The following is a 26,690-nucleotide window of genomic DNA, read 5'->3' as shown; positions in this document are numbered from 1 at the left end:
TCCTGTGGCTCAGAGCTGCAGGTAGGTGGCTTTACTTTGAGCCCAACCCCCACAGAGCTGAGTTCAGACTCCTGATGGTGACCCACTGGGAAGGCAATGGGATTATGCAGCCTTTTTGCTATGCTGACAACAACAGAGAGAACATCTGTAGCATGTTTGATTTAACATGTTAAGGCCACAGACTGTATTTAAAGAGACCACAGAACATCACCACTGAAACCCTCCAGGCCTTCAAGGGCACTGAGGGTTTGAACATGTGCAGCATGTGAACTCTCATTAAAGTCCAAAGTGCTGATGTTTGTGAAATGCTGGTCGGCCAGCTCAGTTCTTCACCTGATTCATGATGCAACCTTTCTGCAATATTGACTTTAGAACTTTAAAATATATGTTTTTTTTCCCCAAGTCTACTGAAAAAAAGAGAGATTTTGCACATGTAGCATTGCTAGCATTGGAAACTGGCACCACCTCACTGGTGATATTGAAGCCTGTGTGCGTTTCATGACATCTCCTTGGAATGTGCATATTTTCCAACAACTAGCTACCACTTCTGAACGTGGTATATTTTAATGAGCGCCATAATATTACGGATTCATTACATCAGTGTTGCAGCGCGGCCTATTTTTCTATTTAATTAATGGTTGTTTTCCTCAAGGGGAACTGAATGGGATCCCTTTTCTGAAGAAAATGTGGGAAAGACAGCGGCATAAATAAGAGAAAATGCTAATTTTAAGTCTAAATGACAAAATGTAAATAAGACATTGGCAATTCAAGCTTGCTAACAAGGCCAGACCAATGTTTAATTTGGGCAAGGCGAGGCCAGTGTTCCTCTTTCTCCTGGGGTCAACTTGTGTTGCTGCTTTTTTATGTAAAGTGTCAAGCAGTTGCATTTCCATTCATTCAATAATAGAACATACTGACATGACTGCAGGCCAGTACACGGTTGATGCTGTATCTCCCAAAATCTGACCCATCCCAGTATTAGACAAATCTCAGAATCTGAAAAGGTACAAACATCAGACTGTGAGGAGAATAGTCTCATTATAACACTCGTTTACTCCACATCGGTATCTGTTTCTCTGCTGAGAAAGTTGTCACACAAAAACCAAGATGAAATGATACAAGAAGCACAGTTGGGGTTTGATTTTTGCTTTGCTTCCTTTTCTTATCGCATCTTTGTGCTCGATTGCACTGCAGTTTAGCGCTGCCACAGACTATAATAAGTGAAATCAATAAAAATAGTCTCGTCCTGACTCTATGAAAGCGCCTGTTGCACTCTCCTGCCTGCTATTTTCCTTTCTGTTCCTCTGTTTGTATGCTAGTGCTTTGTATAAGTGGTTAGAAAGTCAAAACAACATGCATAAAGATGACGCCTCGGGGTATTCGGCTCACCAAAGCTGTCACATTTACCGTATGCGGTGTATGAAATTCTTCTTTATAATCTTTAATCAGAGTCTCACTTGCAGCACTGGGAAGCTGCATTGGGAGCTTCAGCAAGAAATAATTGTGAAACAAGCGAGACTAAGAAATGTCCTTGGGAGATTCATCTTTTTCCTCTTCACACTAAATCTACAATTTGCAGAACCTCTTGAGTGTAACACAGAAGAGCTCTGGGATGCGAGTGACCTACCGGTGGCAGGAAACTGAGGCTATCTGTCAGCTGTTTGTGCACACTTTGTTTATTTTTGCAGCGGCTGTGTTATCAGACACCTGAATCCCATCCCCGTTTTACTGATTGTCACACAGCGTTGAAAGCCTGTAAGAAAGCACAGCATGGAGAGATTGATGAGGCTGGTTTAGGACAAAGAAGAAGGAAAGGGAGCAGAAGGAGTTTGTGTTGGAGCAAATACTTGGACCAACTACATGGAATCAAGTGACAAGAGTCCTGACCTCACCTTAAAGCTGCCCTGTGGTGAAAATCACATCTTATAGCTTGTTAGCATCTCCATATGGTGTTTTCTATACAGTAGAAGACACATCGTGAGTAAAATCAGCAGTCAGTGCCATAGCTGAGCATTTCCGATCCGAACACGGATTCAGATTTGCAGGGTTTCTTAAATAACAAACTCATGGAACCAAACTTCTCCGCTTGCAGAGTGTAGCTTTCTGTATCATTATATCTCTTTAGAATCAATTTGAACACATGTGGCTGATTCATTCCAATATTGCAACTTACCATTTTGTAAAGTAGGATAGTTTTACAGTGTTTGAGTTGCAGGTGAGCTGATGTGCTCGAATTCTAGGAAGCTGTGAAGAAGTGGATGGAGAGAGGCAAAGACTTCATATATCTGCACATTTTAGAGGAAGCAACATTGTAGAGTTACATCTGAGCCATTTTAAGGCCTGAAAGGTTTGTTTTTATGCAAAAGACATCTAAATATGTAACTTTGATAAACAGAGATGAGTTTTTAGGGGTTTAATCAAAACCATAACTGTTGTTGCTACTGTAATGTGACCAACGTTATCATTTTGGTTTGCCTACATTTTTCTGGCAAACCAACGGGACTTTATTTTAGCCACAGCGGTTCTGCTGTAGGAATGGCAATGTCAGACTGTTGGTTTGTCAGCTACTTTAGTCTAGAGTGAAAATTGGATGAGTGACTCTGGAAATCACCACCGAAGGACGAAACATCCAGACTCTGGTGACCTTTTGACTCCTCCTTTTGCACCACTATCAGATTGAGACTTTCTTTGTGACACGTCTAAACAATAACTAAACATTTTCTTCAAGATTTGTTTTGCATTTTCTTTAAAATGGACAGTTTAGAGCACCGAAATCAAGGAAATACATGCAGCAAATGGTCCCTGGTTATGTTATGTGCTTGTGCCCATCACTCAGCCATCAGGTCGCCCCAAGTTTGGAAGATTTTTAACACACACTTAAGATTCCCAGAGACTTTGGTGATCCCCTGATCCCCTTATCTAGATGGAACAGCAGAAAATTCATTCCCAGCTTCCTAGATTGTCAATCTTACCAATTTTCGAGATCCCCTTTCTCCACTTTTCCTTGAGGGCCACCGTGAGGTTCACATTTGTGGTTTTACATAAAAACTACTGGACATTATGTCAGCACATTTACCTCCTCATTTGACCAAGCAGCGCTGTGCCTGAGTTAAGCCTCATGGAAAATACAACCCGGCCTCTTATGTTTGACTTCCCCCTGCATACACACATTATTTGAAGTTTTCGGTTCAGTGTTTTGCTCAAGGATTTTTTGACATGGGGATGTGATGGGATGCAAATCGCCCTGCAATCAGCGGCCCATCATCATCCTCCAGCTCGGCTCCAGCTGTCCCATTAGGATTCGTCCATGTTGCATATGAAGATTGCTCCTTAGATGCAGCAGTGCATTTGGATATATCAATAGTTATGGACCTGTAATGACCTTAGCACAATATATAGTCATAGTGGCGTAATGGCACAAGGTATGTAATGAGCTAAACAGCCAAGAAGGACGCTATTTGCTCGCTAGGAACAACTGGCAAAAATGCACATTAACATTCTCTTTGCCAAGCTCCTCTGGCAGAGCAGTGCAGGAGCTCCTATCTTGACTCATTACAAAAGCACCAAATAGGCATTTTCAATTCTGCTTCTCGCCGGTTCCATTTATGCAGAGACAGAACACAAGCTCTTCTCCTCTGTCCTCCAAAGTATATGTTTCCATTATCTCCTCTTTTCCAACAGCACCTATTCTTGAATGTGTGTTTGGTATTTTGTGGATTATGTCAGTAGGCACGGAAAGTGTAAAAATATCAAATGCTGGCACATTCCCGCAGGCCATCATCCTAATTCTGGGATCCTATGTTATCATTGCTGCTGCAAAAGGAAAGTGTGCATGTGGCCCAGGTGACATTATAAGCCTTTCGCGGGTTAAGCTCTGTTTTTGCAGATGCAGCTTATAAAGTGACACCAGAAGGCTGTATTTTAAAATCGCTGTCATTCACTCAGTTGGTAAAACCTCACTGTGCAAAATCTTTGTCATTTTTTTTAAATAATGTAAATATTATACTTAATCATAAGAATAAGGTAATGTTTCTTTGAAGCCCTGTTTTATCTAGTGGCATGGAAGGTGTTTTTTCCCCTGCAGAAGTGAAGCACAATCCATTTCATTTCATTCTCACAAAACATGTTGTCTCCAACGTGGTGTTTTAATAATCCCTTGAGAGTCGCACAAAAGCAGAGGATCCTATTAGATTTAGCCACAGGAGCAGGTATTATCTTGGCCTATGAATTTAAGACGGCTGCTGTTTTCACACCACCATAAAGCGGCATCTTAACGGTAAAATCCTGCACCACACCCTGCTGAGCACCAGTCTGAAGATGAATCATCTGATCTTCATGCAGTCCGTCTGATACACGGATAAAGAACAGTGAAGCCGCCGCAGTGACATCATCCAGATATATGAATACAGCACAAGGTACAACAGAATGGAGAGAATCTGAACAATTGAGCCAAAGTTGCTCTACACTAACAGTTAGCTGGGTATCAGGTGGGACCTGACGGGTGGAAGAAGTATAACAAGAGGACAAAGCGTCGGTGAGAAGAAGACACAGCAGGCTGGAATGAATAATAAAAGATGAGCGTGGAAAGGACGTGTGTTTGATCCTCTGCTTCAGGCTGTAGCTGTCATGTTGTAATTAAGGTAACAAATGATGCTGACAGTCTTCTGTTTATAGCCAGTGTGTTTGGTTGTCTGAGTGAAGTAAGTGTATGACTAACAATAGCCGCTGAAGTTTCTTGAAAGTCCTTGATAGAAATGTGTCTGCTGTATAATCATCCCTATGAAAGGAGATTACCTTAACCAAAGAATTAAATCTGTGCAGAGTAACACACCCATCTGACAGCTCATGCAATGGAAAGGCGTTGGGAATTTGTTTTTGTAATTGCAATGAAATATAAATATATATTCTTTAAATATGCTGACCTATTTACTAAAAGTAATCAGTTTTGCAGAGGGCATATTTTCAGAAGACCACTGAAGGTAAAAGTTCAAGGAATACCTGAGCTGCTGTGCCTTCAGGTCTGCTGATAATATTGACTTTGAGCTGTGTCACAGCGTGTGCTGTACTGAAATGCTTCACTGGTCTTCTCCGTCCAGAAGTTTTAGGCTGCTTCAAGTGCTTTGAAATCATTCCTGCTTGAGTTTTTTTTCCAGCACTCACATGACATGACACACGTCAGCTGTTCTTTCGTCCAAATCCAGCCTCGTCTCTGCAGCTTTGGACCCCAGCAGCAGGCAAAAAGAGGCATCACTCCTGAATCAACCTATTGAGAAAAAGGCTGCAAATAATTGCTGGTGATACAGGACTGCCTGCAACACATAATGACTATTAATTTAATCCCACCAAGAGTTGTAAGATCGAACAGTTTGACAATTTATTTCACTTCTCCAGCTTCCTCCCATCTCCATATTTGGAGTGAAATTTGATTTTAATCACTAGCATGATTTAATTATTCCATTTGGAAGCATTCATTTTTAATTCCCCCTTACTTTAAAATGACTGTCCTCCTTGGCAGTAGGACAGGATTCATGCAGTGGAGCATTTGTACATCTGTGGAATACAGGGTTTTTCAAAACATGAATCACTTCACTGATTAAAGAGCGAGTTTATTCAGTGAGTCAGTTTCCTAATTAGGAGGAAGCATCTAATTGTGAAGTAACCATATTACTTTGGCAAATTTTTCACTAATCCATTTGTCACGCATCTGTCTTCCTCTAGAGTCCAACTGTGGATTCTTGCACCAGCTTGTGCGTAGTTGGTTCACATGGTACATGGACAAGACATAATGGCTGACAGGAGGATAACAGCATCACGTGGATGGGAGTAACCTCATGGCTATAAGGCCTTAACAGTTTGCAGGTTAAGATCCTTTGACGGATGCTCTCTGCTCGCTCCATTGGACTCTGTATGTCACTTTCAACTGATTTAATACAGCAGGGATCAGACTGTGGTCACATAGATGAATGATGTTCTGACTTTTAGGAGTGAAAAACTCCATAATTCAAACCTCTTAATGTACATCTTTCCTGTTCCCTCCATTACAGGGAGGAAAATAGGCTCTGTGATGTCGACAGGGTGAAAATTTACACCAAAGACTCAATGCTTTTTATGCTTCTCATACATTTCTTTCAAATCCAGCTGACATATTTGATAACTTAAGTAAAACTGCAATTTACACGAGCGCAAACAAACACAAGGGTTGCTTGGCTGCACAGCGTAGGTTTGTGATGAATGTCACACTGGTAGGTCAGCGAGGTTTAATGAGTTAACAGCTTGTTGGGTGTTTTTTTTTTAGTGGCCTTTTTAGTGTAAATATACAAATTTCAAGGAGCAATGTGTAATTTGTGTCTGCATAAATAGGAAGTAAATTCAGAAACAGACGGCAGTTAAACGTGGCGTGTTTATGTTTGCCAACCAAGCAGACATGATCCTTTCTTCATATATGACGCGGACATGAGAAAACCATAATTCAACAGCATCTGAAAACACGGGCAAAATACATGTGGGTGTCTGAGCAATAAACTAAAAATTCCAAGCTTATGTTTTTGTGGTTGGATTAACCGTTTGTTTGCTTTTGTGTGACAGATTGTGCCTCTGAAAAAAGACTGTGCAGATGATACAAATATGCAACGAGCCATAAACGATTACAGGGATATAGGATGAATGTGTGCTCCTGCTCACACACACACACACACACACACGCACACACACGCACACAACCCATGCACACACTATGGCATAGCATGCGATCAGACGAGAAGGATCCTCATGATTGTGTGCTTTTCTAAAGAGAAAATGGTTCCCCTGATGAGAGAGAGGAGGGGGGAGGCGACCAGAAAATAGGAGCAAGTCTGTGCAAATGCAGCTGAGAGGAGCTTGTATAAGCAGCTGAGAATGGAGAATGAGTGCCCTCCTCTGGTCGTACCGCTGCTCCTCCTGCTGTCTTCACCTGTGGAGCTGTGAGGGATTAAACCAGTCATACGCACAATAAAGACAACACTTAAAAAAAGAAAAAGGAGGCCGCTGAGTCCATTTTCAGAAAGCATTTTTAAATTAATTTTTATTATTTTATAGCTAATTTACAACAAGCGCTTCACTGAACTGGAACATTTTATTTTGCTTGATATTGTCATTGTTAAATATATTTTTCTGCATCAGTTGACTTTGTTGTAACTTTGTAATTCAGTCTTTTCTGTAAAAATTCATATACTTTATAAGGAATATCACACTATGATACGGATGGCTGAGAGAGAGAGATTAAGAAATACATTGAACTCTCAAATAAAGAAATTGAAAACGTAATATTCAATTCATGGATGTGTTGTTATTTCTGTGATTCTCTCGATGTGTAAATGTAAATGCATGTGTGGACGTGCTGATATCTTTGAGTGAGTGTGTGTGTGTATGTGTGTGTTGCCCACCCGGAGTGTGCAGATGTTGTTTCTGTGTTTGAGCAGTTAAACTGGGCTGTGGCTCTGATGGATTCTTTACTTGCATCAATTCAGCAGTGTGAACGGCTAAATCTAAAGCCACACAGCACTCCAACATCTCAATTATATTTACAGCACTTCTGGCCGAGACCCAAGAACTCTCTCAATGTGGAAAACCCAAAAAAAAAAGAAGAAAAATTACAAAAATATACAGACTTGAGATGGAACTAGTGACAGTTCCAAATAAATAATAAACCGTGAACAAAAATTTGAAACTGATACTTCGTCATTCACAAGCCTCAGCTGTTCCACTTTGAGCTGAGAGAAGCAAGTGAGCAAAATCAAACAAACAATAAATATGAATGATCACTTCCATCAATATTTCCACCTTCACTCTTGTAATTCAGAACAAATCATAAGTAAATACAAACACATGCTTTTAAAACGCTGACCTTGAGTCCTACTGCTTTCACTCACCATCTTTGTCCTCCTGATACCTGTAGCATATAATGCTGTCAGTGCAAACTTTATAAATACCGTTTTTAATCTTAGACACATAAACCCATCTTCATTGCATAACATCATAGCAGTATTGCACTACATCTTCATGTGTGTGTCTCACTCTCTCACTCTGGCACACACACGCATACGCACACCACCCATATATGTATTACACATTATAACCACCAGTAGATGTTATAAAGGATAGATATTCTCATATAGTATCATTTATATTCTATACATAACACACACTTTCTTGCCACTCGCACACACAAGCAGCAAACACACGTATGCACACGCACACAGTCACGCAGACACACACAGCTGCATTGTACATGTGTTTCAGTTTGTTTTCAACGTATACAACAACATGTCAAATATGTCAGTTCAAAGCTCTATTGTGAGGTCTGCGTTACATCGATTTGAATGGTTCAGTTATTTCTGTGTAGCTTTTCGCTGCGTTTTACAACAATAAAATGGGAATGTGAGTAAATTCAACAACCAAACTGCAATATTACCCAAAGAAACCAATGGAATATTGTTTGGAAATGTTGATTTTTACAGACTTAGTCCCGTTAGAAATTGTCATAAAAAAGATATATATATATATTTATATATATTTATATATATAGGCCATTTATTTGTTAAACATGACTTAGCTTTAATTTGTGTGGACACAAGAGGGAGAAAGAAGCAGAGAAAAGTGGACGAGAGAGCATAAAAGAAGACGTGTTCCTCCCACACAGAGGAGTTTCCACACATGAATGTGCACGACTGTGCACGATCAGGGACACGTACGCACTTGCACACACACAGACACATACGCACACGCCATGGCTTTTACTGCGGGCACTGGAAACAGTGTGTACGTCTGCGGCTGAGGGGATCTTTTGGAAGAGTGACCGGTGAGTAGCTTGTGGTGCGATGAAGCTATAAGAGCTCTGCTGTTTGTGCCTAGAGAGATAACATTCATCCTGGATTCTGACTAGCAGGTCAGAACAGCCAGTCCCCCCCCCCCCCCCCACTGTGGAGGGGTGTGCTAGGTTACAGCTGAGGTTATGACTCTACATGTGTGTGTCACTGGATGGGTGTGAGAGTGTATGTGTGTTTGTGTGTGGGTGCGTGAGTGTGTGTGCATAAGAGAGTAGAGACTAAACTGTATGTCAGAGCATCTAGAGCGCTCAGGACTGGCCTCTCATGACCACATCACATGACCATGTCTCTCTTCTTCCTTCATGAGACATGCTAAAAAACTCCTCCACAATAAGGAGGTGGAGAAGGAGAACACACCTTACTTATTCGCCTTTCTTTTGAATATTTTGTCTTTTTTTTGTCAGATTTTTCCATTGTTTTCATCTCCCGTCTCCATTGTCTTTGAGGATGCATGCACAAATTCAGCATATGAGTTTTTATCATTATAATTATTTGAACTAATGCCTCGCAATATTCAACATATGTGACTGAACAAATGCCAGTCTTGGTCACTGAGGTGTTATTCTGTGTTCACACCCAGAACCAAGAAGGGATTCACAAAAAGGGGGAGGTGTTTGCTGAGTAAAGACTCCTGGTCAAGAGGGACTCAGCAGGATTTGGGCCCCTGTTCTCAGTCTTCCCCCATTCCTGTCCTGAAACAAAGCAGAGCTGACAGGAGGAGGAGGACAGAAAGCCAGAGGGTGATATAAAAAGAGGGGCCAGTGTCTTTTTGGGCACCTCCATCTCAGACATTGGTGTGTGGAGGTGTTCAGTGGGGGCATGAGACTTGAGATGGATGAGGAGGGTGAGGCGATTTTACTACCTCGCGGTCCATCCCTGCTGGGTCACCCTCTACTCTCTTTCAAGCCCTGCTCACACCTAATGTCTTGCATCCAGATATATCTAGACTGTGTTAAGATCCAGATGGTGTGGACTGCAGTTCACACCTGGCATCAAAATGCATCTGAAATCTGTCGCAAGTAATCACTTGTGATTGGGAAACTGCAACTGCATCTAAACAGAGGAAACACGTGTGCATACACACAAGTTATTTAGCATCACTAAACTGCAGTTAGGAAATCTGCTTCTCCAGTTTCGGGTGCAGTCACAGCTGTGTTTAGAGCTGTCCACTTGTATCCAAGACGCATTTTAATGCAAAGTGTGAACAGGGCCTCAATATTCAGTCCTGCTTCGTTAAAGTGGAATACTGATTAAGTCTTTTTCTCTCCGTCTCTTTCGGTTTACTGACACATCGCTGTGTTCACATCTGTCTCAGAGTCTCTTTTTGGTATCGTTCTCTGCCTCGCTGTGTCACTTCCTGTGTTTGTCTCTGTCTCTGTGTTTGTCTTAGTATGCATTTGTCTCTCTGTGTCATTCTCAGTGATTGCCTAAGCACTGACTTTGCTGGAGGACAGACAGGCAGGCGAGGCTGGTTTGGCTGTGAGGGTGAAGGGTGGTGTCGGTTGGTGGTTGTGAGGGAAGGGGTGGTTGAGCGGGTGCAGCATCACAGCCTCTCCCGGGTGGGAATCCAGATGTAAGGCCCTGATTGCTCCTCGATCACTGTCTTTACTTTGTGATAGACCTCTTCAAAGCTGTCCCCTTCGACGACAGCTGCCGCATGGCACAGCATGTGTGAGAGGAGAAGAGAAAACAACAAAGAAAAGGAGGAAAAAAATGTCACACATTTTTTCAGTGATTGATAAAATGTCACACACCAGCGCTGTTTGGGATTTGTTAGAAATTGTAGACAGCACCAGATTTAACATTTATATTCGGTCGACTGCTGAGATTTGACCTAAATGCATCTCTTAAATGTTAAAATGCACAGTCTTCACACAAATGCATTCTTTTTCCTCGTTTAATTTATTCAGTTATGCCAGGAAAAATGGAAATGTGAAGTTCATCACTGTGCCATTAAACAGTAAAAAAAAAATTTAAAAAAATCTAAAGTTCAAAATGCACGTTATCAAAAGGAATGTGTGAACAAGCAATGAACAGAAATATGTACAACCTGTTGTTTCTAACGATAAAATGGAGGGTTTTTAGGATTTGTAGTCCTTTTCAAATAGATTAGGAGTAAGCCTACAGTGGAGTGCAAACACAGATGCATAAGCTCATATGGTGCTGCCATAAGTTCATACCAAATCCCACTAGTAAGCTTAGAGTATGTGCAGACATTATGCAATTTCAGTGTTTAGACATCCCAGCCTCTATGTGTCTACATATAGTTTCTGGGCACTCTTACCCGAGAAACACTCTAGAAAGTCTTGCTCTAGTTTGAGGGCTCGGTCCATTCCTTTCCTGGCCTGTTCCTCGGTCAGGCGAGTATTGATTTCTCTGTCAACATCACACAAAATTTTCATTGTCACACTTGTTTTAGTGATGTAAAACATATTCATTATCTAATCAGCAAGCATTTAAAAAGAGGCCTTTTGAGTACATACAGGACATTCTCCAGTGACTTGGGCCGGACAAAGATGGCAATAGGATGAAGCTGAGCTGCTTGTAGTCGACGCACAGCGTTGGCAGAGACATCCAGAATGCAGTGTTTCCCCTGCTGCTCAAGTACACAGGCAAAGACAGAAACAGTGTGGACAATTCAACACAAACTGTTATCTTAGTAAAACTGCCAGTTAAATTCACAAGCATTACTCTTATAAAACATTTCCAACACTTGAAAGCTATTTCTGATCACTAATGAATTCATTATACTTAAATATTAATCATTGTGCCTGATCTGATAAAGTTGTACCAATAAAGATAGTGATTTCAGTTAGTGGTTTAACAATGGATGTGAAAGTGCTAATTGCTTTTTATAAAATTTTATCATTGCCATAATTTTCAATTTAATATGTGGCGCACCTGTTCAGCCACCTCTCTGACACTCTGGACACTGGTGCCGTACAGGTGACTGTTGTACTGTCCAGCCTCGATGAACCGATGGCTCTGGATGTCCTTCTCCATCTGTTCCCGTGACGACACAAAGTGATAGTCCCGCCCATCCACCTCGTACTCCCTCTTGGGCCGCGTGGTGTCTGTAAAATGAAGAACAAAACATTATAGACGGTGCACACAGTCACACTGTTTAAAATTTCCAAACAAAATGAAACTTCTCTGGATGCGCTGTGCAGACGTCAGCCTAAAATTGCTGCAGGTGGCAGCAGTGACATCGAATGAAAACTAGAGAGCAGATCAGTCTCTGTGACTGGCAGCATAATTACTCACGTGGGACACAAGATCCAAACTTATCAGGGAACTCAGACAACAGGTCATCATTTATCCTGTCCTTCACGGGACCCAGAATGATGATGGGCCTCGCATAATGTACTTATCATGAAGAGAAAGACAGAAGAAAGAGAGCGGGATCATTCACAGTGAAATCAAAACAAAAAGGAAATGTCATATAAAAGCCTTATATAGAGGATTTCACACAGTCTCTTTTATGACCTTACCTTCCACTTGAGTAACTGTCTCATAACTGTGTGAGGTTTTATCTCTCCCTGGTGACAGAACATAGAAGCATTCAACCAAGGTTCATTTTTTGCCATTTGAAAATGACATTCAGGTTTGTGACTGCATGTGGTGTGTTTGCATTAGTATGTATTGAATCTCATCTATTTTCAGGGGTGGCAAATATATCAAATGTCATTGTTGATAAGAACAGTAAAGATGTGACTGTGTTGAAGATGAAGTGTGCTTTGGATGGCAGTCTGGCTGAAAATATTACACAAGACCGCTTGTGCTCATGAGGCATTTGGAGATGACAGCGATACCAAATAGTTGGGCAAAGATAAAGAAAAGACTGCTCTGACTCTTCAAGTATTAGCAATTATCCTATGAACCTATTGCACCTTTAATGGAAGCATTGAACTTTTCTGAGACAGAAAACAGCAGTACAGAGAGTGTCTAGTGACTAGTTCACATATAAACACATGCATTTAATGTATGCAAATAGCACAGACTGACAGCATGTACTCATGGGTCTGCAAATTGTGTTCCTTTGTTGCATTGTTTTTCCTCATTATTATAGCATTAACTGTAATCAGCTTAAGTCGGTAACATGGGTACATAGTTGCCTGTAGTGTCAATATACATTTATGCTTCATACTAATTACCTTGAGTGCTCAAGGTGTCTCGACCATGGTCCTGTAACAGAGACGAGAGCAGAGATTTACCCTTTGGGCGACACTTTAAAAGAACTAGCCTCATTCAAACAGCTCTAGTGATTGAACGTACCCTCTCTTTGGTGTTAACACGAGACCACTCTTTTCTTTCCACCCTGTAGAGTTGACAAGAAAGACAAAAAAAAATAAAAAATCAATTTTAGAGACAGAACAGGCAAGCTAACATGAGTAACCTCCTACTAAGCTTTTCCATGAATTGCATTTGGCATGCTAACTAGGTTTAGTCACACACAGAGTAGTAATGTTTGAACGGGGAGTTTAATAAATGCTGAAACCCAATAATAGATCGGTCCCTCCCATACTCATTCACTGTGAAAACTGTGTCTGACCTGTGCTTGCTGGGGATGAAGCCGACCTCTTCAGCCTCATTCTGTGGGCTGACCTTTCGAGCCTGCCACCACTCCTCGTCTCCGCAGTCCAACACGTGCAGCACATCGCCAAACTTGAAGCCCAGTGCTTGACTAAGGAAGCCACAGTCTGCAGTCTTATCGTAGTCAAACAGAGCCCTGAAAGATGAAACAACTCAAGTCAATCATTAAAAAAAAAAACATTTCAGCTTAGCAACCAATATTCCAAAATGTCCACTTTCATTTAGTCTTAAGTAGAGACATAATTTCAAGATACATGTCCATATCGTTTAATGTCAATAACAAGTACACTGTCAAAATGCATAGCAAGTCCTTAGAACACATTTAAGTTGTTCATAAAGATGAAAGAAACACTTCTGTAAACTACAAGAGGTTTCTTTCATATTTATAATAAATACATAAGCAACATAAAGACGTATACTGCATTCACAAGCAAGGACCACACCATCAATTTGAAGTTCGAGTGTTTATTGGATGCAAATGAGTGTTATGCTGGTGATGACTGAGTTGAACTGTTGCAGTGTGGGGAAAGGCTTAGTCATGGATCAGTTCTGGTTCCCGGGCTGGTGGACTCCCAAAAGGCCTCCCATAAGAATGAAATGAAGAGTGGGTATAGCGTAGGTCCTGAGGGTTTAAGCAGACGAGAACATGATACACTGAGGACCCATGGCCTTGATTAGGTGGTGCCGAACACCTCGGATGGAAGCTATGCTGATATGCTAATATCAGAACATGTTGATGCACTGGGTAAGGAGGACAGATGTCAGTGGAACATTACTATAATTAATAAACTATCAACTTTCAAAAGTATCATGGGTATTTTGAGACCCGGATAGAGGTGAGCAATATGAGATGGAGTTGTATAATGTAGCTACATTGCATGACATCAAAGACGGGAGGAGTCTTTTATGGAGGGAGGGCAGGGAGTCAGCGATATTGTTTCTATAGCTCAGGATGTGTTCGGCATGGAGGATGAACTGGTTGGTGACTGACTGCCATGTGGGGCACCACACGAAAGGCATGACTGCAGGAGAGTAATTTCAATTTGGGTTGACCAAAAAATCCCCAAAACCAGAAGAAGGAGCAACTTCTGCTGTTTGAGATCTTGTTCACGAGTGATCAAAGAACGGAGCACGAAACGGACAGGCGGTTTGGTGCAGCATCAGCAGTCATATGGGTGTTGTACTGGACCACTGGAGAAAGTTAAAGTGGTTCAGACATCTGATTCGGATACCTTCTGTGCGACTTGTAAATGTGGCTAATGGAAGGATGTGCCACTGGCATTTTGTGCCAGAAATTTAAACAGAAGTTTGATGGGGGGTATAATGGTGTAAGAAACTGGTGTAACTGGGTAGCCAGCCAGGGTTAACACTGTTGCAGATGGTTTGTTCTTGTAACTGAAGCACCCGTTTTCATTCATGTCGATGCCTTGTGGCAATAGCCTTGGGAATAGCAGCTGGTAGTGATGCTGTAGAGTGAAGATGATTAAAGAAGGAAGATCTGCTTTGAATTCTGACCAGTACATGTGGTGACTGTGTGACTCGATTAACCACATTTGCTGAAAAAGTGCAATAGTACGACTCCTTGAAGCGACATCGAAAGCAGGTGTCTTAATTGAATTGTTGGAGGCAAGCTGCAGCACCAGAGGCAAGCTGAATGTAAGAATATTGATGCCTGTATCTCCAGGATAGATGGCCATGTTAAGAACTAGAGTCAGGTTGTTGTCAAATTCCTGTACTGTAACCTGGTAGCTCGGTGCTGGTGGTGAAAGAAGAGAGGTTGCTGGGAAGGGAGGATGGGGAGAGATGAGACGGCAATCCAATGCTGATAATGAGAGAAAGAGCAAAAGGTTGCTGGTAATGGATGATGGAGAGAAGAACTGGCAACCCAGTGCCAACAGTGAGAGTGAGGGGTTGCTGGGAATGGAGGATGGGGAGAGTTAAACTGGCAACGTGGTGCTGATAGCGAGGGAAAGAAGATAGGTTGCTGGGAAGCAGATAGGAAGGAGAGAGAAGCTGGCAGCGCAGGGCCAGGCAAGGAAGGGAAATGTTGGGAAAGTTCAAAGAAGAAAATCTGAGTTGGTGTCCCATATCCACTGGTGGATAGGGAATGGTGGAGATGAAGAACACCAGACAACCCGGGCAGAGCTATGGAGAACGTGGTAACATCATGCTCAGGTGCATAGCCATGGCGATTGCTGTGGTTTATCTTGTGTTGAAAGCTCTGAAAGTTTGAAATGTAAATAGTTTAACTTTGCTGTCAGCTGGGTGGCAGGTGAAGAGTTTCTCTTAAAGCTGTCTGAGGACCAATGACAATCTGGTCAGGGGTTTCATGTAGAGGGACAACTCAGGAGAACTGTCAGGAATGTGGGAGTGAGATGAGTGTTTCTGGGTGCACAGAGAGAATGACTCATCTTCTCCGGAGGTGTACCTGCTTCAGATATCAACACTGCACTTTTCCAAACTGGGCGGGGCTACAGGTCGCGTGGTGGCGTCTGCTGGCGGGAGGATTGTTGTGGTTTGTCACGTGATCCAAACTCCAGGAGTTTGTCAGGAGTTGAAATAGTTAAACTTCGCTATCAGCGCGGTGGCAGGTAAAGTCTTTCTCTTTCTGGCCTCTGAAGATCTACGACGGTCCGTAGATGTCATGTGCAGTGACATCACCAGAAGATCCGTCGGGACGATCGCTTCTGGATGCGGCGAGAAGCGACGTCTCTGGAGGTTCGCCTGCTTCGGACATCATCACTGGAATGAGTGGAAGTTAAGGAGGGAGTAATTACGTTTTGGCCTCCCATGAGAAGTGTCACCAAGGTTGTACCTTCCCGGCGAGGACCGCTGAGGACTGTGTGATGCAGTTACCAGCGTTTCTGGAGCGACACTGATCTTCTCGCCTGTGGATTAGGCTGATGGAGGAGATCTGGAGCCGCATTGGACGTTTCTTCATGGGAGGGCGGATGGATGAGCGGTCCGTGGTAAGTCAGAGTTTTAAAATACTTTCAGACTGGCAACATGACTAAGTGACGGCTGTGCTGCTCCAAATGGGAGTAGTGTGTATAGACATACAGCAGGAAGGGGAGGGATTGAGGTGTGGTCCTGTTCTTGAAGTTCTGCTGAAGATTTTATCTTCATTTAGCATTTCTGCAATATTGTTTCCAGCCACCAGATGTCAGCCTACTTTGTCAATTGAAACACTGAAGCATGAACAGCTTCTGGACCCTGAATGATAGCAGCTAGTATGTTAGCTCAGCAGTAGATTAGCTAGCTAGCCTCACTGTCATCAGAAGTGAGGACAGCAGCAATGTTGAGGTTAATGCTGGGGTAGATCATAGGCTGTGTATAAAAAATGGGTGTAGTGACTGTGACGTGACCCATTGACTTGTAGACGGGCGTTTTGAAGCCTTGATTTTTGAATTTAGCCCATTTGAAACTGGACACAACAGGTGAGGAGTGGATCTTACTGAGAACTTGAGGACACTGCACATTCATACAGCAGCCACTTGTCAATCACAAGGTAGCCCTGTCTTAAAAACACCTAGCTTTACTGTCTATTTTTCTCAAAATGGGATCACAATTTACAAAACAGACATCATGCTGTATTCAAAAATGTCTCAAAGTAGTGATTGAAACCATAAACTTATTAAGAAAATGTTTACTGAGGTCTTTAATCAAAGGAGAAAAAAGGCACTCTTGTTGTAGACTTTCTATACATGCAGACTTCTTTTTGCAACCAGATGAGTCACCCCTTGCTGGCTATTAGATAGAATGCAGATTCAAGGTACTTTCTGTGTGTGTTCACTTTTCAGACTTAAAGGCCTCATCTGTGTTTTATATACACCGATCAGCCACATTATGACCACTGACAGGTGAAGTGAATAACATCGATCATCTGGGAAACCTTGAGTCCTGACATTCATGTGGATGTTTGACATGTACCACCCACCTAAACATTGCAGGTCAAGCGCACCCCCCCCCCCCCCCCAACCCCCCCCAACCCCCCGCCCCCCATGGCAATAGCAGTCCTTCATGCCAGTTGCCACCTTCAGCAGGGCAAAACACCCTGACACACTGCAAAAACTGCACAGGAGTGGCTCGGGGAACACAGCAGAGCTAAGCTGTTGATCCAGGTTCCACACTCCCTAGATCCAAATCTTACTAAGCATCTATGGGATGTGCCAGGATAAGCCTGATCTAGATAAGTTCCACCCTGCAACCCACAGGACCCACAGAATTCACTGCCACCATCCCAGTGCCATAGGACATCCCCCAGAGGTCCTGTGTTCATGCCCCACTGGGTCAGAGGAGTTTTAGCAGCATAAAGGGAACCAACACAGTATTAGACAAGTGGTCATAATACTATGCTTGATCGGTGTACACTCTGTAAGGCAGATACAGCATATTAATTTAACCGCAAACAACTGCCACTATCCTCAACAAAGACAACTCCAAGCATGGCCACATGAAATCAATCTTTCAGGTCTTCTGAAGAAGAGACTCGTGTGTCTTTTACTCTTTGCAGCATAATGTGGTGTGATGATTGGATCTTTGCTCACTGAGGCATTTGAATTGAATATGCAGATTGCGATGCTTATTATGAACATAATTTCCACTATGCAATAATCCCTCTATGACCTTCTTTTTTCTCAAATTGACTTCAGTTAATTCTATCAACTTGCATTCTGTGGCAGGTTGGTTGGTATTACTCTTCCACAGTAGATGTGATGGGGGGTGTGGTGCAGTTTAGGGGACTTTGTATAATTTAGATGGACATGGAATGATCACAGTATTTTCTTGTTTTTTTTTTTCCCCATTCAGTGACCTTGATGGTGAAGATTTCCGTAAATGAATAGTGAACATTAAATTGTATCATCAACAAGAGCAGTAATGCAGTGGTGGCTTATTTTTTATAGTAATTCTATATCTAATATTTGATTGAACTGAATGGTAGCAATATACACGTGAAGCAAATATGGTAATGTGGCACATGATGTTTGAAGTCTTTTTCAGATGTATAACCTAACTGTATAGATCAAATAACAGCTTACTGTTGTAAGTAAATTTGGTGGATACATCTACTCATATACGTTCTACTATTGCTGATTCATGACATTTTCCTCTTTCCTATATGTCTTATTTGTAGTTTTCTTTGATTTTTGTTCATGGAGTACCTTGTCTTGTCATTCTATCTCTCTATTCTGCCTTCCAAATTCTGACTTTAGCACTGTCTGCAGTGCTGCTGGTGCAGGAAATACATTTTTCTTAATAATCAAGCTCTGCTCCAATGACTATAAATCACATTGGCACTATTAAATCTCAACATTTCAACTCTTAAAAGGCTTTGCACTTACTTTGTAAATTTAACAACCACAGTCACCACCATAATGGTGCCGTAGTGGATGGCTGGCTCTAATCCATTTAGAACTGAATAATGCAGACATTTGTTTTGTTAAATATGTTTAGTATAATATTTGTTTTTATGCAGATGGCTGCGTTTTGTAACCAGATTATCAACAAGCTGATCCAAATCAATCAAACTACAGTTTCATCATTAAAAGCCACTTTAAATGAAAGTAAGTCTAAATGTGTTGAATGATTTTAACTTTCAGTATCGTCATTGTTATATAGTTAAAAAGCTTCTGTTTTAGGTGTGAGACCTGATGTAGAAGCCTCTCTTTGGGTTACTCCTTAGCGTTGTTGTCCCAGAGCCCATACTGCTGTTCATCAGCTGCTCCCTCAAGTCATGGATCTTAGCCTCAAAACGGCTATACTCTGAAACAGAGAAACAAATGTATAAAGACCTGTCATTCTACAGGCAGAAACATAAAACATTTGCTTCATAAGTGGTAAAGATGCGACAGTAGTTTTCTTTCCCTGCACCGATTCAGAACTCTTCCACCTTAATTGAAAAATTCACTGCACTGATCTAAAAACGAAATAACGAAAATGTGAGTCAGTGGCTAAACCGCATGACTAAATGAGTGTAACTGAAGGTTTCTGTTTGTTTCCAATAGAATTTAAATGGCAAATTACAGACTAATTGCTTGATTCTTTGCCCGTGGCCTACATCTCCAGCTTATTTTTACTGTAATCTGTTTTGGAGATATTCTGCTAACTACAACAAATACACAAACATTCTTTGCCAGAGGTAACAAAGCCAAATCAGGCACATCTCTCCGCTGGATGACAGTCCTTAAATGAAACCTCATAAAATATAATCTTGGAACAGATACATCCTGGAGCTAATTTTAAGCAAAAATTGTCAGGTTTGTTGATGGAATTATTGAATAGTTGTCTTGAAAATCCGCATAACTCTTCAGATTCTTTGCTCTTTATAAGAAGGTGTTTTATATAAGACAGCTTTGTCTTTACCATCGGGTCTGTACTGAGCGATGATGGTTACTGTTTGGCCAGCGTTCTTTAATGCTGCAGCTGCCTGTTCATGTGTGGCCATACGAAGGTCCACGCCATTTACCTGAAAAAAAAAAAAAAAAAAACACACACACACACACACACACACACACACACACACACACACACACACACACACACACACACACACACACACACACACACACACACACACACACACACACACACACACACACACAGCATGATTGTTAGCGATACAGCTGAAGAATCACTATGTGCCACCGTAAAGTGCATAAGCGTGTGTGACAACTTTATATAGATAAAAGTATCATTACACTGAGGATCTGATCGCCTTTGTGCAGCTCTCCGCTCAGGTCAGCCGGCCCTCCTGCCAGGATGAAGGAGATAAAGATTCCCTCTCCATCCTCTCCTCCAACAATGTTGAATCCCAGACCTGTGGAGCCTCGGTGGATCAAAACTCGGCGAGGCTCCCTAAGAGAGATGGAGGAAAGTTGACATCCATTTAATCAATAATACAAACTCAAATTGTATTGCTAGCCGGCCCTCCCCGTTCTAATGCTATAACTGCTAATACTCAAAATAAATCAATGCACATGAGAAATGTATAGTTAAAGGATCATTGCTCACCTGGGGATGTCATCATCTCCCATAATACCGTGCAGTACAGGAGAAAACCGACTCGGCGAGGTGGGAGTGAGGGCTTGTGGGTAATCTGAGCCAAGATAGTTGGGGTGGCTGAGTTCAGTATCCATGTGGGAATATGCTGGAAAAATAGACACGAAACCAAAAGAGGTATAACATACCAGAGGGGGTATTGTACACAGAAATGTAATATCTTAATGTAGCTCCAATTTCAACCCATTTGCTTTTCCACTGACTAAATGCATTGTGCTGTGTGGTATGAAAAATTCTCTGTGGTGATCTCATGAAAACCTACTGAAAAAAACAGTGTTACCCTGCTGAGGTTTTTTTTTTTTGTTACAAGGGCAGATATTCATCAAGAAGCAAATTCAGGTCAAAGGAAATGTTCTGCTTTTGTGAAGAAAAGAGGGGGGAAAAAAAAAACAACTTCAACCTGTACAGGTCGGGTTTTTTTTGATAGAACTCCCACTGCCATCTCTGGTGGTTTCGAAAGAACAAGTTATTTCCTCTTCTCTATTTGCTGCTGTTCCAAATCTAAGGAAAATTTCTCTTTTTAAATGGATGCACATTCTGTTAAAGGGTAGGACATTTGGTGTTCAGGTCAGATTTTTGCTGGCCATACTTAGAAACCCAGGGTTCTAATCGATACATGGTGGAGAAGTTCACACAAACAGAGAGCGTCTTACTGCTGGTGAGGTCTGGAGGGTTGTAGGAGTTGGTCAGGAACAGGTTGTTGGGCTTGGCCACCCTGAGGTACACCACCTCTGCTGTGTTCTTCAGAGCCCCCACCGCATCCTCATGCATCACGTCCTCCAGGCACACATTGTTCACCTGATTGTTCATGACAAGCAGGGAAACACAAGCAGGGTCACGAGCTGCAAAGCAGACGGGCCTTACAGTGGTGCTCAAAATGTTAGTCTGTAAATAATGAATGACTTCAAAGGTGGGACAATGATGAAACCTCAATTTTTAATGCTATTGCAATAAGCTGTAACTGATTTGTTATAATACAGACCTCAGTGTAAATCATACAAAAGGTAAGGTATATTGCTACTTGTACTGCAAGTTCTCTCCTTACGTAGAAACTAGATGATAAATTGATAAGCATTAATTAGTTTAAATCCAAAGCACCATTCATCGCTATTTATTACCTCAGGCAAAACTAAATATGGAACTGATGGTTTCCAGTAAAAATGAGCTAAACTAAAACTAAAGCTTCCCTCTGGATTGGGATGCCCTAAAGCTAATATGCAATTTTCCACCCCAACTACAGCTGTGTGTTAAGGTTACAAATGCAGGCAGGCCGAGGCGATATGACAAGCAGCATGGTGGACAGTGTGCCGTAACTGTTACCAAAGCACCACAGTTCATGTATTTGTGAACAAAAGCAAGTAGCTACATCACATTTAGAGGGAAAGCCTTGGCTCAGACACCATTTAGTGGTAAGCCAGCTCCATTTTGAAGCTGCTGGTGTTGAGCTCTGTGTTCCCCAGCAGATGGCAGTAATGCTACTCGGTAATTATTGTGCCAAACTACAATTAAACATTGATCCCATCCTACACGTGTTAACGTTCTAATGTAAGGTCAGGCCGTGGAAATTACAGCTGTAATTTATCTTGGCACTTGATACAGCAATGCTGCTTATGTAAACAATATGTAAGTGTGCGTGTATATGTGTCCACGTGCTTTAAAGGTGAAAGTGACTCAAATGCGTGTGGGCACATTCATCTTTGCATGCTATTATACATGACCGACCGCTAAGATCTTGTCCCCGATCTGCAGGCGTCCATCTTTATGAGCCGCCCCGCCTTCAATGATCTTGGTGACATAGATACTGTTATCTCCTGGTATGTGCTGGTTTCCCACCCCTCCAGCAATGCTGAAGCCTAATCCTGAGAAAAGGAAGAGAAGCAGCGAGTGAGCGAAGGAGGTATGGGTTAACACAGAGCAGATTAGCTAAATCCAGAGGGCACAGCTTAGCTGGGTATAAAGCATCCGTAAGCCCACACAAAAGCGTCGATGCTGTACACCAGCACACACTTCCACACACCTTTAGGCCCTTTGATTAGTTTGATTTCAGTGACTTTTTCTGCTGCTGGTTTTCTGCGGAGAACGTAGAGGCGGACGATAGCACCTGCCTCCTTAAGAGCCTCTACAGCTTGGCTGTGTGTCACCTCCCTTACATCAACATCATTCACAAATAGGATGCAGTCGTTCACACTAAGAAATGGAGAGAGATAGAGAGACTGTGAGCAGGAGAGACAAAATGAAACACAAGTTTTTGTTCCGGTAAAGAAATCAGGTGTAATCCTCCACCAGAGGAGTTCAGAAGCATTCTATGACATCTGCATTGGGAATCTAGTTTCATATCTGGCCTTTCCCCCCAGTTCTCCCTAACCAGTATGAAAGAGGATCGAATCCCTTATTCTGTTGATCTCACAGGAGATAAAGCTACAGCTTCTTTGTGTTGAGTGTTAAAATGATAAAAATGATATAAACCTGATACGTGAAGTGAAACTGACAGCCTGAGAGCAGAAGAGAAGCTGATTTTCAGTGATAAAGTAGCTATTTTAAGACGTACACATTTTTCCTCCAAGGCCTAAAAACTACTGTGGCTCCATTCATGTGTTCAAATTGCATTTTATGGCCATGAAAATGAAAGCGTGTAAAATTTTGTAAGACTGAAATAATTCTTGAGGGCTTCCAGAGGTTTAACTACTGAGATATAAAGTCAACTCCAAAAGAACCAGTCTGGAACCTGACATCTTAATGCAAAGGATTTTACACCATCTGCGCTGCACATTATTTGTGAAGCAATATTATATATTTTGCACCACAGAGCATCCATTTATGTTGTTTGTAGCTCTGCACTCACAAGGATTTACACACAGCTGCTATGAAACAATCTATTGGATTAAATGTTCCAAATCAGCTCCATTTAAACACACTTAAACACACAAACCTCACAGGGTCTTTACCCTTTATTCAAGAATCACTTTGACAGAAACAATATTATGCGTTGGAACCATCAAATAAAGACTTCAAGCTGTCTTAGAGCAAAATGTATTTAAGACCCACAAAGTGCAAATTTTATAAGGTTTTCAAGGAATTCCATTTTTAGATAGTAGGATTAATAAGGTTCATAGTGTTTACCTTAAGGTGTTTGAGATTATGTTGCTTAGGAGACAGTAAAGGCCATGAAAAAAATATGCATTCAGGCAAATATGTGTTTTTTTCAAGTACAGCTTCAAACTGTGAAATCATTCCAGATGGACGTTTATAGGTCAGCTGTAAAGAAGAGGATGCCTCCATACATGCCTTGTTTATTGCAGCGTAATCAGGGAAACAGCCTATGAAGTGATCTTTTTATTCAGAAAGGCAAACTCTGCTGTAAATCCTGTTATAAACATGGGAAAACAGAATTATTATTACATATTCTTCTAATGAGATCCTTTAGGATTTCATTCTTCTGAATTTAATTTAACATCTAATTGACTACAGTGTGGTAAGGCATTTTATAGTGCTAATACTGACAAACAAAAAATGACTTCTTAAACTTTTTCCTGCCATTACATGATATCAGCTTCAACTGGGACAACTCTTGTGACTTATATAACCTTTTTTAAAGCTAAAAATCAAAATGCAGAGAGACAACAGACATTTTTAATTTGGTTCAGGCATTCAGATCTTGAATTAAACAGACCGATCCTCTCCGATGTAACTTTGATGTTGATTAGCCTGGACAGTTATTAGTCTATAGTACGAGCTGCGGTACAGTACTTTGCACTTAAAATGAAGACGGGATGTTCTACATGAGCTTTTTCTCTTCTCTAAGTGTATTTTCTAGTATAAAAGTGGCTGGTTGTCTGTATCAGTCAACTCCTGTGTTTCTGATTGTGTTTTTGAATGTCATATTTCTTGGGCGTGGGAATAGACATGCATGTAGCTTAGCTTTGCATTTATTGTAGTTTAGTTTTGGGTCTTTCTACCTCAGCCGTCCGTCCTGAGCTGCGGCTCCTCCAGGTATGATTTTGGTGATGAAGATGCTGGGGTCGTCGCCCACATGAGGGTTGTCTGTTCCCCCTGCTATGCTGAAGCCCAATCCTGAGTTACCCTGCAGTCGCAAAAGCAAACAAAATACACATTATTATTTATTACATCAGGAGCATGTGATGGCACCTTTAAGGTCTGGTGACAGAAATTACCGTACATACCCTCTTAGAATCAGGAGAGCCTCGAGGGATATTCAGTGAACTTTGGAAGGATCCTGGCCGAGCATTTTAAAGCTCAATTCAGAGAAGAGGTTTCTCGAGTAACCTTATTGAAAGGGGTTCCTTCAGAATTTTTTGTTGGCCTAACTGAAGCTTTACATCTGCATTTACACATGGTTTGATTTATTTTATGTTTAAGACATTTACTAATAAATAGTCATAAACGTTAGCTGAAAAATAACAATAGTTAACTAAATGTCACAACTAGTTAGCTAAAAGTAATAGTGTGCTAAAAGTAATAGTTAGCTAAAAGTCACAAATAGTTAAGTAACAGTAACAGTCAGCTAAAAGTCAAAAATAGTGAGCTAAACCCCACAAATAATTGGCTAAAAGTCACAACTAGTTAGCTAATAGTAATAAATTGTTAGCTAAAAGTAAAAAAGTTAGGTAACAGTAATAAATGGTGAACTAAAAGTCACAAATAGTTATCTAACAGTAATAAACGGCTACTTAATATCACAAATAGTTAGCTAAGCCACACAAATAATTAGCTAAAAGTCACAAATAATTAGGTAATAGTAATAGTCAGCTAAAAGTCAACAATAGTCAGCTAAACCCCACAAATAATTAGCTAAAAGTGACAAATAGTTAGCACAAATTCATAAACAGCTTTTAACTCAGAGGTAGCTATATATTTTTAACTAATGATTAACTGATTTGTTTTCCTAATGATTTAAGTGTTCAAAATCGATTAACCTTTGCTGCAGTGGTTCCTTTCATTTTGACTTTAAATGGTTCCTTCACAGTCACAGTGCTGAAAAGGTTCCTCGAGGCTCCTCTGCTTCTAAGAGTGTAGTGGGATCTGTCATGATTCCTTATTCATTATTGTTGAAATATACATACAGTGTTAGGAATAAACGTATCAAACTCACTCTCTCCAGTGTGATTTCTTCATACTCGATTTCTCCTTCTGTCCCATTCACCTGTTAAAAATGTATATTTCTTTAGTGACCATCTTCATAGGAGAGAATTGGATTTTAAATGATTTCTACAATTTCTGCTCGGCATGTGTCCTCTGCTTTGATCATCAGATGTCACTTGTGTGAACCAGAGTTGCTGATAATCACAGCCCTATATTCTTTTAGTCTAATTTGCCTTCTGGATGAACAACTTAGCTACACATCAGCTTTACCTCTGCAATTAAGAAAGTCCCAGAGGAAAAGAGAATTTAAGGAACTTCAGACTTCACTGTTTTTTTGGAGTCTGACCTAGAAAACAACTTTTCTTAGTGCTGTAGTGTAGTGGTACAAAAATACCGCTGCGTGAAAGGCAGCCTGTTCACTGCAAAGCCTCATTCTCTAATCCCACGCAACTCATGATAATGCACTCGCTGCTTTCATTTCAAGAAATGGCATCATTAAAGAATCAAATTAAGGAATATTTCTGTTCTGTCAAATGCATATCAAACGGAGGAGGCTAATTTAATTAAAAAGGAGTAAAAATTAATTACCGCTATCGTTCAGATTAAAACAATGAGCAAAGACCTACCTGGATGGTGGGAAAGAAATGGAATTGGACTGATAATACAGAGTGAATGTGAAGGCAGTTAAGTTAGCCATGTGTCTGAGCCTCACGTAATAATACAATAAAGGGAAGATTAAATATAATCCTTACATATGGGGAGCCATCGAGTGTGTCAGTGTTCACCACCACTGGGGGAGTATTTCCCTGGAGGCAGAGGGAGAAGAAACATGATTATTAAGAAATAAAGGCAGAAACTGGATGAGCTCTCAGTACACTCCTCAAACCCACAGTCACAGCCAAGACTGATGGCCATTTTAGCTCTTAGCTGTGATAACACTGTTCTCACTCCGCTATGGTTGTCACTCCACTAAAGGATAGAGAGTGCAGCTCCACAGCCATTTGTTATTATCCATCCATGCTGGACACAGAAATAATTCATATTACAGTACATGTTTTTTTTTTAAATTCTTGG

The 26,690-nt window shown here is 41.2% G+C and overlaps 1 protein-coding gene across 5 annotated transcripts in view; it reads right to left on the bottom strand.

Moving 5' to 3' along the window:
• Positions 1-7,032: 7,032 nt before the first annotated feature.
• LOC111587179 (disks large homolog 4) overlaps positions 7,033-26,690 on the bottom strand; it is a 71,252-nt gene continuing 51,594 nt past the window's right edge. For all 5 annotated transcript variants that reach the window (XM_023297031.3, XM_023297030.3, XM_023297028.3 and 2 more), the window contains 19 exons: positions 26,369-26,422; positions 25,627-25,677; positions 24,473-24,597; positions 22,534-22,703; positions 22,239-22,375; positions 21,170-21,314; positions 20,469-20,604; positions 20,156-20,312; positions 19,821-19,923; positions 19,106-19,220; positions 13,417-13,593; positions 13,140-13,182; positions 13,019-13,049; positions 12,356-12,403; positions 12,129-12,230; positions 11,766-11,938; positions 11,348-11,460; positions 11,149-11,240; positions 7,033-10,514 (listed from right to left, as the gene is read on the bottom strand). In XM_023297031.3, coding sequence (XP_023152799.1) covers positions 10,408-10,514; positions 11,149-11,240; positions 11,348-11,460; positions 11,766-11,938; positions 12,129-12,230; positions 12,356-12,403; positions 13,019-13,049; positions 13,140-13,182; positions 13,417-13,593; positions 19,106-19,220; positions 19,821-19,923; positions 20,156-20,312; positions 20,469-20,604; positions 21,170-21,314; positions 22,239-22,375; positions 22,534-22,703; positions 24,473-24,597; positions 25,627-25,677; positions 26,369-26,422 — 2,079 coding nt within the window. In that variant the 3' untranslated portion in view covers positions 7,033-10,407. The remainder of the gene's footprint in view (positions 10,515-11,148; positions 11,241-11,347; positions 11,461-11,765; positions 11,939-12,128; positions 12,231-12,355; positions 12,404-13,018; positions 13,050-13,139; positions 13,183-13,416; positions 13,594-19,105; positions 19,221-19,820; positions 19,924-20,155; positions 20,313-20,468; positions 20,605-21,169; positions 21,315-22,238; positions 22,376-22,533; positions 22,704-24,472; positions 24,598-25,626; positions 25,678-26,368; positions 26,423-26,690) is intronic.

The sequence above is a fragment of the Amphiprion ocellaris genome, chromosome 14 (assembly GCF_022539595.1).
Source record: "Amphiprion ocellaris isolate individual 3 ecotype Okinawa chromosome 14, ASM2253959v1, whole genome shotgun sequence".
Taxonomy (NCBI): domain Eukaryota; kingdom Metazoa; phylum Chordata; class Actinopteri; family Pomacentridae; genus Amphiprion; species Amphiprion ocellaris.
The sequence above is the reverse complement of the archived record's forward strand: the minus strand, read 5'-3'. Positions and strand labels throughout refer to the sequence as shown.